Source organism: Amphiura filiformis, chromosome 12, assembly GCF_039555335.1.
Source record: "Amphiura filiformis chromosome 12, Afil_fr2py, whole genome shotgun sequence".
Classification (NCBI taxonomy): domain Eukaryota; kingdom Metazoa; phylum Echinodermata; class Ophiuroidea; order Amphilepidida; family Amphiuridae; genus Amphiura; species Amphiura filiformis.
In genome coordinates this window covers 41138770-41154144 of record NC_092639.1, presented here as the reverse complement: position 1 = coordinate 41154144, position 15375 = coordinate 41138770, and the positions used below count along the sequence as shown (strand labels likewise).

Here is a 15375-nt window from a genome sequence, read left to right as displayed (position 1 = left end):
TGTCCCCATTTTGATTCCTGATATCCACATGCCATGTAACTCTAGTTAGAACAACGGCAAAAATACCATCAGTCAAGTACAATGTATAAATATAGCCATACAAATAATGTAGTATCCAGCCTGGCAGGTTTCTCGTCCTCAGGGTTGCTAAACCCGCGATTTGGTAGCCCAATTGGGCGACTTATGAACATTTTCTCCGCGACTTTTGACAATTTCCTGTCCCATAGAAACCAATGGTTAAGAAAAAATTTGGGCGACTTTTCAACATTGGCTCCTGCCCCATGGAAACCAATGGTAAAGTTGGATTATTTGACCCACGATTCGGGCTGAAATCTTTTGGCAACCCTGGGGCCAAGTAAACATATCAAGTCGCTTATGAGCATGCATATGCCCTGCTGCTTTATGCAAATTGACATGGATCAATCTGGATCTAAAAGCACCATGTTAAGGTCCAATGTAAAAATAAACTGTGATCAAGTGCTGCAAAAATGTTGATGGGGAAAGAAAGTTATTGTAAGCTAACTTCTTGCAATCATCTGTCCAGTCAAACATATTACTCAGTTCATAATTAAGGTTGTCCCCATAACAGAGGTTTGTAAATAAAAATAATATGCAAATAGAGTCATTAATATCCATAAATGTGCAAATAACATGACATTTCAGTAGCAGTTGTCTTCATTCTCATCACGCCACCAAATTTAAGTTGCAGAGTTGATTAATGCATTTGCTTCAGCATGAACAATCAGGTGGCTTAAAATATAGTGAAGTAACCATAATCTCATTTTCCTTGGTCTTAACACCTTCGTTTGCATTCAATTTTAGGGGTGAAGTCCTTCTTTTTTGAATGCAAGCAATTTGGGTGAAGAGGACCACATTTTGGAAATTCCGCAACCCCAACAAAAGTACGGGCCTGAATGTCCAATTGTCCTGGCCTACTAAAAATAGCTTGCACAGCCAAAATTATGCAAACCAACCATATTGTGACGTCATATATATAATGGTTTGGTACATGCATTAATATGCCTGCCTCTCTTTGCATGTAATGCATGATTGGGACTTATCAAATAGACATAACAACATGATTAAATCCGGTTTATTGTCACAAGGATAATCCTGAATGTTGATAAGAAACCTGTTCAGGCTCACACAGTGCACCCACTATTTCTCCTATTTATATACGTACCTGAGATATTTGTGCCCTCTTTCTACCTTGTGGATACCTCCCCCCCCCCCAGACCAGAAGACCCAGGAACACAAGGCCAGCTCGATCAAAGTAGAAATTACCTTTTGGATGACCATTTAACCGTAACCCTACTTTTGCTATAGGAAGCTAAAGAAGAAACGAAAAAGGAGAGAAGATGAAGAAAGAAGCCCAGAAAGAAGTCACTTAATTTTGGCACCACTGGATTCGCACCTTAGACCCCCCCCTCCCCCACATGTCAAGCGCATGATCACCGACCGGTAGCCACCCGGTAGCCACACGGGTAACACTGCCCTGGGCAGCGATTCCGTGAGCATATAGCACTTAGGGTGATTGCGTCATCGCAGACCCTGGGATTCACACATGCACAGTGGTTTTCATTGTGGTATTTATGGGAATTAGGGTTAATATAAGTTTGGGTAGATGTACATCACCTAGGTTCCTCCAAGAATCACACTAGTGGATATATCGCTACACTCACTAAAAATTTGACCCACCTGTATAAGTGTATAACTATATTAAGAGCCCAAATATTCTATAACATTTAAAAGTAATTGGCAGTTTTTACAGATTTTCCAGAAATTTTGGGAACATTTTCATCCACTTTGGCTTCAATCATATAGATCCTGGAAGATACAGGATCTATGCTTCAATGCAGCAAAAATAGGCCATTTTCATATCCATTTGTACTGAAATAAACCCACAGGTCTCTATAGTCTTATTATGGCAGCTGCCAATTGCCAATAGTCTTCTCCATGTTTGAGGCATGCTTCTCAGGTTTCATATCAATAGCATGAAATTGTGTTTCCTAAAAAAATGTATCTGTTATTTGGTTTTTTCCCCTAAATATCATAAGTGCAGCAAATGACACAATTAAGGATATAGTATGCAGAATCAAAATATATGATAAACACCTTTTACTCCATACGGTCCTCACTTGGGTGAAGAGGACCACATTTTGGAAATTCCGCACCGCAGCAAAAGTACGGACCTGAATGTCCAATTGTCCTGGCCTACTAAAAATAGCTTGCACAGCCAATATTATGCAAACCAACCATATTGTGACGTCATATATGTAATGGTTTGGTACATGCATTAATATGCCTGCTTCTCTATGCATGTAATGCATGATTGGGACTTATCAAATAGACATAACAACATGATTAAATCCGGTTATTGTCACAAGGATAATCCTGAATGTTGATAAGAAACCTGTTCAGGCTCACACAGTGCACCCACTATTTCTCCTATTTATATACGTACCTGAGATATTTGTGCCCTCTTTCTACCTTGTGGATACCCCCGACCAGAAGACCCAGGAACACAAGGCCAGCTCGATCAAAGTAGAAATTACCTTTTGGATGACCATTTAACCGTAACACCCAGCGATTCCGTGAGCATATAGCACTTAGGACGATTGCGTCATCGCAGACCCTGGGATTCACGCATGCGCAGTGGTTTTCATTGTGGTATTTATGGGTGTTAGGGTTAATATAAGTTTGGGTACATGTACATCACCTAGGTGCCTCCAAGAATCACACTAGTGGATATACGATCGCTACACTCACTAAAAATTTGACCCACCTGTATAAGTGTATAACTATATTAAGAGCCCAAATATTCTATAACATTTAAAACAAATTGGCAGTTTTTACAGATTTTCCAGAAATTTTGGGAACATTTTCATCAACTTTGGCTTCAATCATATAGATCCTGGAAGATACAGGATCTATGCTTCAATGCAGCAAAAATAGGCCATTTTCATATCCATTTGTACTGAAATAAACCCACAGGTCTCTATAGTTTGATGTATTTTCAAATGGCAGCTGCCAATTGCCAAATAGTCTTCTCCATGTTTGAGGCATGCTTTTCAGGTTTCATATCAATAGCATGAAATTGTGTTTCCTAAAAAAATGTATCTGTTATTTTTGCTCTATTTGGTTTTTTCCCCACAAATATCAGCAAAAAGTGCAGCAAATGACACAATTAAGGATATACAAGTAGTATGCAGAATCAAAATATATGATAAACACCTTTTACTCCATACGGTCCTCACTCATTTTAGGTCACTTCTATCATAAAATCAATTTCTATATTCATGAATTCAATCAGGCATTAACACAATAACATCATGCAGAACAAATTACACACAATTTTGCTAGCAAAAGAAAGAAAATATTTGTGCCTTTGGCCATGCAGGGCAAAATATTGTGATTTTCATGTGTCATGTATATGTATCCCGGACACGATGTACATCCAAGTCATCCAGGGTCTTTTCTCTTTGTTCCCACGATCCGTGTTTCGTGTTTCATAACATTGCGCATCTGCACGTATTACAGATTTCAAAATAGATATATGATTCTATATAGGCTTATTGTATAAATGTTATATATAACACAATAATGTTTCCACGTAACAGATTCAGAATAGATCTATTACTATGATTGTACACATTATGATTTTGGAGGCAACTAAAATTAAAAATAACTTATTTTTATCATTCAAAATAATATATAATATAAAGTCTGCACAAAAAGTAACTCAGCTGTTATATATATGCCTATAGATTCAGAACTAATAATTGTTTTCACAATATTTCAACATAAAAAGAAGGATGATATTTACGCACATATAGATATCCCATTGGTCCAATTTTGTTCAATAATGACAATACAGCAGTGTTTTGAAAGAAAAATACCCCAATTTAAAAGTTGCAGTTATTTGTATTGATTTGAAGTAAGCGCGAGGTTAATGGCGGGCTTTGCGTGTTTACAGTGCTGGCATTATAACCATTGATCGCTGTAAACTGCAACTTTTAAATTCGGGTATTTTTCTGTAAAAGCACTACTGTGTTGTTAATATTGAACGACATTTGATGAATGGGGTATCACAATGCGTAAATAAATCATCCTTCTCTATGTTGAAATATTGTGAAAACAATTATTTGTTCTGAATCTATAGGCGTATTTATAACAGCTGAGTTACTTTTTGTGCAGACTTTAGATCTATGATTATAATTGTATCATACTTCATAACACAGCATGTCTGCACGTAACAGCTTATTGTACATCAATAATAATCTGGAGGGAACTAAAATAGATCCAAGATTGATTATAATACTGTATTTCAAGTAACATAGTATGTCTGTACGCAACAGATCCAAATATAGAAAGTGTACATGTTGTTTCGGATACAAATTACATTTTTCCGTACCTAATTTTACCACAAATATTTTATCTGTTCATACAATTTGTAAATCAAGATCTTGGGTTCATATCACTACCCATGGAGTTCCCTGTCCAGCAGAATTTTAAGTTGGCTCAATAGTTTCATAAGTGCATCATAGTGTGAATTAAACTTTCCTGTTTTCTTTCTTTTTACAAACCATCTTTTTATGTGTAATTAGGCAGGCCAAAAAAATTACTGCTGTACAAAATTCTACTTTACCAATTCTATTTTGAGAGTGCAAAAGACCAATATCAATACCATTTGCATGGGTCATTGCACTGTGACCAAAAGGTTGAGGTTACCTGATTCTGACATAATCAATATGGCTTCTGTACTTGACTTTTCATTTTAGTTTTATCTGTATGCACCAGTATCAAGTTCAACAACTTGAACTTCAGACCCAACCTTCAACTTTCAAAGCTTATTTTCAGTTCTGCAGGTATTTCTATACTATTAACAGGCACAAAATAAGCAACAATCAATGCCTTGCATTCCTTAAGTGACTAAGTTTCCAAATATAGTCACTGTTTAATATTCATTAGTCGAATATAATTACACCACCTGTGAATCAGTATAATTTTGAAACGTTTGCAGTAATTAACTGAAGTATCAACTTTCTTCCACAATTTCAGTTTTTAAAATCCCAACTTTTAAAATCAGAGCTACAACATCCTAGATAGGGTGCAAATGAAACTAATGCCCATCATGATTTTCAGTTCCGTTATTTAAGCTAGGGGGAGGGGCGGTGGCACTTTGATTTATGTAAGTGACTTAAACAGATATTGCTCCCCTGGAAAGACCTTTTATTATATACTGTGCAGCTCTGAAAGACCCCTGAAATAGACCAAAACCGGGACCAAAACAGAGTACTAAAAACACCTCAGCTATGAAAAGAGCTCATTCCTCACATTTCTGTTTTTTCCACAACAATTTTCAACCAGAAAGCTAAGAAATACCATTGATTTTAACAGTTTGCAGCTCCAAAAGATCCCTTTTTGGGTGGGTGCGGCGTGCCGCACCCACCCTGTATTCTCTGACTATTGACCTACTTTTTCACATGCCGCAGTGTTGAGAAAATATTCGTGCCGGTTATATCCCAAACACCCACAGAGGTGATAGCTTACGGCGAGTTTTGTAATTATTGCTTGATTTTGATATGTAAGTAATACGATAAAGTCGTCATAGGCAGTAATGTGTTTGTATTAAAAGAAATAACAAAAATAATTATTTAAGTAATAGAAATACTATTTGGAAATTGCAGCAAGATTTGCAGATGTTTTTATTTGAACAGTACCAGTTCACCAGTTTTGCTAGTTTTCCTAATCTTTGGGCTAAATTAATAGCATCGTGAAGGTCATATATATCATTTTATACTGACAGCTTCGGCATGTACTTAAATACAGCTTGTATGTGCATTGTGTTCAGTGTGTACATAGGCTATTTACTTTACAAATTATTAGAATGCATGTGCACCAGTAGAAATGGCCCAGGTTGAATAAAATAAATAAACATAATTTATGAATGAATATTTTATTCCCTGGATTATTTTTGTTGGGACAAAATAATGATATAGTTTGACGCTTTGAAATACAGTTATGTTAATCATAATAAAGTTACAAAGTTAAAAAATAATATCGAAATATTGTAAAATCAAACATTTCCCCTCATAAGTTGCAATACAACATATTGAGGAAATTGATATGACAGATTTTTAAACTTTGATATGGAAAGATACCACAGCCATGTTGTCTCACCAGAGAAGATGAGCAGAAGTCTTTCTATCTGATGATAAAAAAACCAACTCTAGGTATGATTACGAAAATGTTTTAAATAACTATTATCTACAAAAGTTTTATAACCATGTTTTATATAAAATGTTAACATAAAACGTCTTGTGTTATGATGTGAAGGGTTAATATAAAAACAGGGATAATCTGTTCCAACTGACCAGCAGAGAACAAAGGATAAGCAATAGATCAGATTAAAATCAAGGAAAATATGACACAACCTCCAATGGGGGAATAACAAACGTATAAACGTATAAAGTTAAAAACTCTTTTAACTTTGTTTATACGCTTTTGTTATTCCCCTATTGGAAATCGATGTTGTGTCATATTTTCCCTGTTTTTGGGCGGGTGCGGCGTGCCGCACCCGCCCTGTATTCTCTGACTATTGACCTACTTTTTCACATACCGCAGTGTTGAGAAAATATTCGTGCCGGTTATATCCCAAACACCCACAGAGGTGATAGTTTACGGCGAGTTTTGTAATTATTACTTGATTTTGATATGTAAAGAATACGATAAAGTCACCATAGGCAGTAATGTGTTTGTATTAAAAGAAATAACAAAAATAATTATTTAAGTAATAGAAATACTATTTGGAAATTGCAGCAAGATTTGCAGATGTTTTTATTTGAACAGTACCAGTTCACCAGTTTTGCTAGTTTTCCTAATCTTTGGGCTAAATTAATAGCATCGTGAAGGTCATATATATCATTTTATACTGTACTGACAGCTTCGCATGTACTTAAATACAGCTTGTATGTGCATTGTGTTCAGTGTGTACATAGGCTATTTACTTTTCAAATCTTGTGACAAATAGTGCTTGGTGATGCTTGTATAAGGTATTATAGACAAATTATTAGAATGCATGTGCACCAGTAGAAAATTATGGCCCAGGTTGAATAAAATAAATAAACATATTATTTTATTCCCTGGATTATTTTTGTTGGGACAAAATAATGATATAGTTTGACGCTTTAAAATACAGTTATGTTAATCATAATAAAGTTACAAAGTTAAAAAATAATATCGAAATATTGCAAAATCAAACTTTTCCCCTCATAAGTTTTAAACTTTGATATGGAAAGATACCCCAGCCCTGTTGTCTCACCAGAGAAGATGAGCAGAAGTCTTTCTATCTGATGTTAAAAAAACTCTAGGTATGATTATTAAAATGTTTTAAATAACTATTATCTACAAAAGTTTTATAACAATGTTTTATATAAAATGTTAACATAAAACGTCTTCTGTTATGATGTGAAGGGTTAATATAAAAACAGGGAAAATCTGTTCCAACTGACCAGCAGAGAACAAAGGATAAGCAATAGATAAGATTAAAATCAGGGAAAATATGACACATCCTCCAATGAAGGAATAACAAACGTATAAAGTTAAAAACTCTTTTAACTTTGTTTATACGCTTTGTGCTATTCCCCATTGGAAATCGATGTTGTGTCATATTTTCCTGTTTTTAATTGTGAAGACTTACTCATTCTTTCATTTCTCTTGACAATTTTTCATTTGCCCGCCCTATTCCTTTTAAAGGAATTTTTATTAATTGTGAACTTGACTTACTCATTCTTTCATTTCTCTTAACAATTTTTCATTTGCCCACCCTATTCCTTTTTAAGGAATTTTTATTACTAATACGCCATCAGCTCCCAAAGACCCAGCATATCCAGTTTCATGGAGAACATACCCAATAAAAAATTGATGATGTGCCGTCCACTGGTATTTACATGTAAGCATCAATTCAGATAACAAAATTGTTTTTACAAACATACCTCCAGAAACTAGGCTGGAGAAAGAAGGGAAACAAGCTCATTCTCAGGAATATTTCGCATTTGAAAAGAATGTTTGCTTCCCCATATAAAGAAATACACAGGAAATTATGGAAAAATTTTATTTATCATCCCAGAAAATAGAAAAAAAGCTTGCCGCAATAAAACCTGTTGGTATAGAGGCAAACCACTAGAAAAATGATGAAACCTTCTGGTCTTATGTTATGTGCATCACTGCATGCACACACACACTGTATCCTGACCCAATACTAATTACCAGCAGCCTTATACAATTTCTATTGTTTACACTAATCAATCTGCGATAAGCGCATATTTAATCAGTAAGCCATTAACTGTTAAGGTAGTTCTGAGAGGATTTTGGGTGTTTTTTTTCCTAATAAAATGTTTCTCTTATTGTAACAAAGTGCGTCTTTATGCAACAGAAGGAGCACAAACTATTAAAAAAATAGATGTGACAGTTGCAGTTTTCCAGTTTTTGATGTACCAGTGTAAATATGAGCAATTTTACAGAATCACATGGCCCTGCCCATAACTATGAATTTTTCTAGTTCCCCAAGCAAGTGTATGAATCAGTTTAATATGAAACGTTTTGATAAAAGAACATCAATACACATAAACACATTTAAAAGGGCATTTCGTGATCCACAGCCCCATCCCACTTTTCTCAAAAAAAGTTGAGAATTTTATATCATTGGAAACCTCTGGCTACATAATGTTTATGTACAAAAAATTTCTTGCAGCTTAATTCGTTTAGCAAAGGTATCGTGAAATTTGAATTTTGTTCTGGTATACCAGAACGAAATTACAACACATTGTCTATGGAGCAGTGTAATACACATAATTATGCATAACTCGCAAACGCAAAATCGGAATCAACTGAAATTTTGGGGATAAGCTTTTTTCGTGGATATCTACTGAAAAATGTCATAAAATGAGGATGCTAGGATCAAGAAATACTCCTTTAACCCTAACCCTACCCGTGGTTTTTGTGCTATCGGAAGGGAAAGAAGGAACGAAAAAGGAGAGAAGATGAAGAAGAAAGTCACTTGGCACCCCCGGGATTCGAACCGCGGACCCCTCGCATGCCACGCAGAAGATCCCCAGCATGTAGCTACACAGGTGACGTTGGCCCGGCCAACAATTCCCTGGGTATATACGACTTGGTCTGATTGCGTCATCAAGTCCCGTGGAATTCATGCACGCAGAGCGGTTTTAATAGTGAGCTTTAGTGAGTCCTAGTTGGGTTAGGGTTAAGGCTATTCCAGTTAAAAATCCACACTACCCCTGTGGAAGATTTAGTCTGCCACAGAGGGCGTATCAATTTTGAATACGGTACAATAGACAATTGGGTAACTTCTATCTGTAATACTCACTCCAGTTGTGAAAGATATAGGTAAAGCTATATAATACAGAGGGAGTATGTGTTTCAAAATGATTACCTCTGACCAATTACATTTGAAAAACATACTCCCCCTGTGGAAGATATTTCCAAAATCTTCCACAGGGGTAGTGTGGATTTCAACTGGAATAGCCCAACCAAACCAAACCAAACCAAAAATAAATCCAAACTGCACAGCTTCACCTTAACATATCATCGTCATCTGTATTTGAGCAATCAAAGTATTGGTGCAATGTGGTTGTGGTATCACCCTCCAAATGTGAAATATATACCATTCCTCACTTAAAACCAGCAGCTTTGTTTTTGTGAACTCATAAATAAACATGGAAGCATAGTGGCACATAACTTGTGGTCAATTGTAAGTCCTGCTGGGTAACACCCGGGTCTAATTACCATTTCTCAGACTGAATTGCAGGTTTTGTTAGAAACATCACGTTTCTCTGACACACATGATCCTACTCACATGGAGTTCCCATGATAAATGAATATTTCTACGAATCGGGTCAATTTTTTTTTGTTCTTACCCTGCTGCAACATTACAGTTTGATTTGTAGCTACTATTAAAAATATATATCTATCATCCATTAATTCATCAGCCACAATGCATAACTTTTATTTAACTACTAAGTACCAAAGATACCAAAAGTGGTCCAACATAATTTTTTGACATTACAGAGCATAACTTTGAATCCACCAATTAAAAGAACCCAATATAATTAATTTAGTTTACTTTCAAATGAAAATGCAATTGTGTATATAATTTTTGTTACAATTGCACACAATGGTTCAGTCCCAATGCATATTCTTGATACCCACAAGTTGCTTAATAGTTCATCAATGGATATGTAAAGCGTACAATCACCATTTATTTTTCTTCTTCTCTTGTAGTGCTGTTAATTACTGATTGAATATATATTGTGTATTCATGCATATCATTAGTAAACAGCTCATTAAAGTTCATAAACCATATTGTAACAAATTTAAATGCACTTTAATCAGACATAAATCCATCTTGTGCAATAATTTTGTTGCAATAATCTGTGTATTTGCCATGTATACCAAAAGTTCACAATTGGCCTACCGTATATCCTTGGATAGTCGCCCCCGGGGTCGTTGCATTTTCCAAAAGGGGCGTTTATTAGAGGTCATTTTTAGAACAATAATTCCTGTTAAAATTATTAGGTAAACTTAAAATTCACGCTGAAATGACAAACTATGAACTCGGAAACGATGACTTCCGGATTTACTATCAGACTTTTGCCAACTACCGGTGCCAAATAGCGATCGTGTGTGTACCTTGTATGCTTCCTGCACAAGATAGCATGGAAATATCAGCATTTCTGAAACATCTTGGTTGAAAAAATGGTGAGGGCATTTAATCGAAGGGGGGAGGCGACTATTCAAGGATTTACAGTAGTCCAAATAAATAATTTATATTAACACTGTTGTTCCATCTATACAAATTTTTGCATTTAATTATGACACAAATGTCATTTCCTTCACAAGTCTGATGGGTGTTTTGTTTGTTTGTTTGTTTGTATGTTTGTAATTGGTGTTTGGGTTTTTTCCTTCTTCATTTTTAAGTAAATTTCCAAATAATAAATATTCCATTCCAGCTAAAGTAAAAAAAATATTCCCCATGGAGCAAAATATGACAATTTTGATGCTTTATGCATTTTAAATGTATCTTTCTGAAGTACCTTCCAGTTTGTTAAAAAAATACCCAGGTGTCATTATTTCTTTGGTTTACAGTGCAAAGGCATTGGGCACAGTTTGGGCATATTGCCAGGTCCCCACAAATAAACCCTTTTAAGAACTACTCAATACAATTTTAATCAGTGAAATCAAATTTGAAGACAAGAATATACTTGTGAATGTCATTGTCATGACTTGAGCAAGGCCAAATTAATTACTGTTTTCATACCATTACAAATTGTAGTAAAGCCACGCTTCATCTACAGAAGAGCCAATACAATTGAAACAATTCAATTTATTATTTACTCATTTGTTTTTGTTCAACACATTTTCATGAAATGCCATCAATTGTATGTAAATGGAAAATGGGTCCAACCAACATCAGAAATACCGAGAATTTGACCTGCACTACCATCATTATTGTCTAGGTGTTATACAGTGTTTGCCTTTATGCTTGTAAAGTCTTTTTTTTCTTCTTTCAAAATTGATGGCCAGTTTTGCATCATTGTAAATTTTTATCTGAATCAGCTCACTCTAGCACACTGACGTTATGCAACTCTACAAAATTAAACATCTTTGAAATTTATGTATAATTTGTTTTATATCTTTAAATTTCTTTATATCTCCAGGGGTATCATGTGGTTTCAAAAATAAACAAGTCAAAATATCAACAAATATGCAATATTTACTTCCTACAAAAAAAAACAGGTCACAGATCATCAGTCAATCACCATGCAACTAACTGTGCATACATATTGCACAATAGGCTTGGGTGATTGTTAAAAAAATAATCGATTCAACAGACCCAAGCCTGTTACATTTGGACTGATTTCAGGGAATTCATTCTCCACACTTCACTGGCGGTGTGAGACACACGTTTCTAGACTTACCTTGATGCCCTCTTCCTCCTGCCATTAGATTGGTCTACTGCAACTTGTAAGTCATCAGCAATTTCTTTGCACTGTAAAATAAGACCAAAAAGTAATTTGTAGTAAATATTCACCAGAAATCTACTATCGATATTCCATGTAGCACAGTTGAATAAGCTCTAGACAAATCTTGGATGCCTTAAAGGGTGTCTCCGGCAATCATAACATTATGCCTTAAAAATAATTATCAAGCATGAATCACATGGTTTTATTTAAAACAAACTCATATTGACCATAAAAACAAATAAAAACAATCGGCTCTCAACACGCGATATTCAAAATTCCCGCGCCGAAATTGTCTAAGTGCAATGATGTAATGGTTATTTGTGCACCATTGTCGTCAGCATTCATTGTATTACTGAGACGTCATTGCACTCGACAATTTCGGCGCCCAGGAATTTTGAATATCGCGTTCTGAGAGACGGATGTTTTTATTTGTTTTTATGGTCACTATGAGTTTGTTTTAAATAAAACCATGTGATTCGTTCTTGATAATTATTTTTCTTACATATAACGCATAATGTTGTGATTGCCGGAGACTTCCTTTAAGCTATAATGTACAAATTCCGACAATTTGTAATTTTATTATTCATTATCAAAAATGTTAGGCAGGGTTTCTGTCCATTTTAAGCTGAAATAATGAGGTAAGATGACAGAAACCCCATTGACTATTTTGTCAGTTTAACACGGAGCTCTATGCAGGATTTTACTTCGCAATTACGGCATTATAAATTAAAAATTGTGGTTGTCCTACAAACAGCAAAATAAATCAGCTTCATCTTTTAAAAAAATTGTACATTATAGCTTTAAATTGATCCCTGTCACTTCTGATTTATTTGCTCTCTCAATTTAATATATGCCAGTCTGCCCAAGTTTCTTTTTCTATTTAAAATTTTTTTCCATGAAATGGTCCATTTATCTTAATTGAATTTGACAATACAAATCTTTACATCACCATTATGATCTACTCTATTTCCTTTTTGTAAGCTTACACCAGAAATTCTTAAACACTTGAGAACGTTCCTGCAATCTTATTGGTTCTTACCCGTGTGATATGACATGATATCACACGGGTCAGCGTGTGTGCAGTGCACCAACGTGGTACGCGTACTCGCTATTTGAACCAATCGAAGGCGCATAGCAACAACGGGACTGATAGATTTTAAGCCCTAGGTAGTTCCTTGTAAAATGTCGGATTTAATTTGCTTAAAATTTGTAATACTTATGATATTTCTCTTTGAATTGAAGTGTTTAAGAATGAGAATAAAGGTATTGTTTTTAGCGATTATTAGGTGCATCTATCGTCTCATATAACAGAGGCGACATCATTATTTTTTGTAAAACAACTCGGCTTCGAGCTGTTTTACGCCAAAAATAATGATGTCGCCGTGTTATATGAGACGATAGATGCACTCCAGTGGCTAAAACCCATACCTTTATTCTCTAAATATAAAATCTGGTCAGGCTCTGTCTGACAAATTAATTTTGATTCATTCCTAACACAAAAAGACACACCAGGCTAGTTCAGAATATAAATTGGCCTGATTTTTGGCTAAATTTTGAATTAATCTTGATTATTAGTGTTCTTTGTGCAAGTAAAACAGTATTAGAGATACTGAGTAATTTGTAATGATTTTAAAGGACCCATTATGTTCCACTTTGGTCAGGAAAATCTAGCGAAAATACAAGTAACGTACTATTAATCACGGGGCTTTAGCAAAGGAAACAGACATTATGTTCATGCCAATTTTCAAGTGGTATAAAACATGTGGCACGTGGCTGACAACTTGTTTAAAAAAGATGGTGAGCAGTGACAAATTGAAAAACAACATACTTACAGTGAGGTACTTTATCACACCACAATGTTTTTAGAATAACATAATTTTGCTTTGACACCACTTAACACATTTAGAATAGTTTGTGAAGATTTCATGATTCTGTCTTAATGGCGACATCAAAAATGGCAACATTGCATCCGACCCCACCCCCTACTGCAGGGGTGTGAGAGGCCACAAACCAAAAACGAGGAAAAAAGCTGAAAACGGCGTAAAATCAGGGTAAAAATGCCAAATATGGGCTGATAATAAAAGAAAAAGGTGTAAATTTTGGCAATAAAAAACGAGGAAATCAGCTGAAAAGAGGAACTCTCACATCCCTGCTACTGATTTTGCACACAATTCTATGGGGCTGACATTTTGTTGTGGAGTCAACAGAACAGACCATGTTATGACTTATTAAAACTTACTGATTTTCTGTCGCACTGAAAGAGGTACATCTGTGGGTTTTTCTGTCCTGATATTCTGAATTTAATCACCAACACACTATTATAGTTACACTGATTCTCTTCGGCAGAGAGGAGTGTAATATCCGACAGACTAAAGTTCTCTAATTCTCCCTGCGTCATCTCATCAACGATCTGGATCTCCCGATCCGTCACTCTCAAGAGGACATCTTGTGACCAGACCTTTCCTTTTGCATCCATTCTTTTGAGTTTGCGTATTGCGTCTTCGACGGTGACGAGTCCGTCCTTACGGTCCATTGTGAATGTGCATAGATGCTGAAAATAATGGTAAACAATAAATAATTATAATGGTAATATAAATATGTTTCTTAGTAATTAGCAATTAAACAATAAACCTACTGGCTAACTGGGTCACATAGAAAATGTAAATTACACATAACTTCGTTAAATTTTCCATTCTCCTCCTGCATTTTGATAAAATCATGATCAATGTTTGTATCATGAAAGATTTTATTAAAAAAACGCAGGGAGGGGGGCAACTCAAATCTGGTTTGGGTACGGAGTTCCACTTATATGAATTCAGTAAGTGGACCCATTTTTTTCCAAGAAATTTTGACCCAAATTAACAAATATTGTCAGGCAACACAAAAGTGAGGCAAAATGGATTTTTTTGTTGAAAAATTGAGGAAAATTATGAAAAATTACCCTTCCCCAAAAATTAAATCACAGGTCATTGATTTGGCTCATTGTATTGAGTAGTCCCCCCACACCTGTTTTAACAATTTAGGACCATGAACTCAATTTCCAACACAGTTCAATAGCTGATAAGCACTCAAAATCATGTTTTTTTTTCATTGTTTTTTTTTTCTGTAAATTATTACTAGGCTCTCTGAGGATCCAATCTACATGTATCAAAATTGGGTACTGTTTTCTGATTTGATATTTTCACATCTGACACAGTAAGCTATAAAAACTGATTATTTGCAAAAATATTATACACAATGAAACATGGTTTTTGTAATGAAAATTTGCATTTTTCATGAAATCAGGTTTTTATTCTTGTATTTTTTTTATTTTATAGCAATTTTTTTTCTC

General features: G+C 35.0%; 1 protein-coding gene across 3 annotated transcripts in view; it reads right to left on the bottom strand.

The window, feature by feature from the left end:
* LOC140166199 (epidermal growth factor receptor kinase substrate 8-like) overlaps positions 1 to 15375 on the bottom strand; it is a 97519-nt gene that overhangs the window by 42828 nt on the left and 39316 nt on the right. For all 3 annotated transcript variants that reach the window (XR_011860825.1, XR_011860824.1, XM_072189606.1), the window contains exons 6-7: positions 14284 to 14595; positions 12000 to 12070 (exon numbers count right to left, since the gene is read on the bottom strand). Coding sequence is in view for 1 of the 3 variants with exons in the window: in XM_072189606.1 (XP_072045707.1) it covers positions 12000 to 12070; positions 14284 to 14595 (383 nt within the window). In the remaining 2 variants the exon portion in view is untranslated. The remainder of the gene's footprint in view (positions 1 to 11999; positions 12071 to 14283; positions 14596 to 15375) is intronic.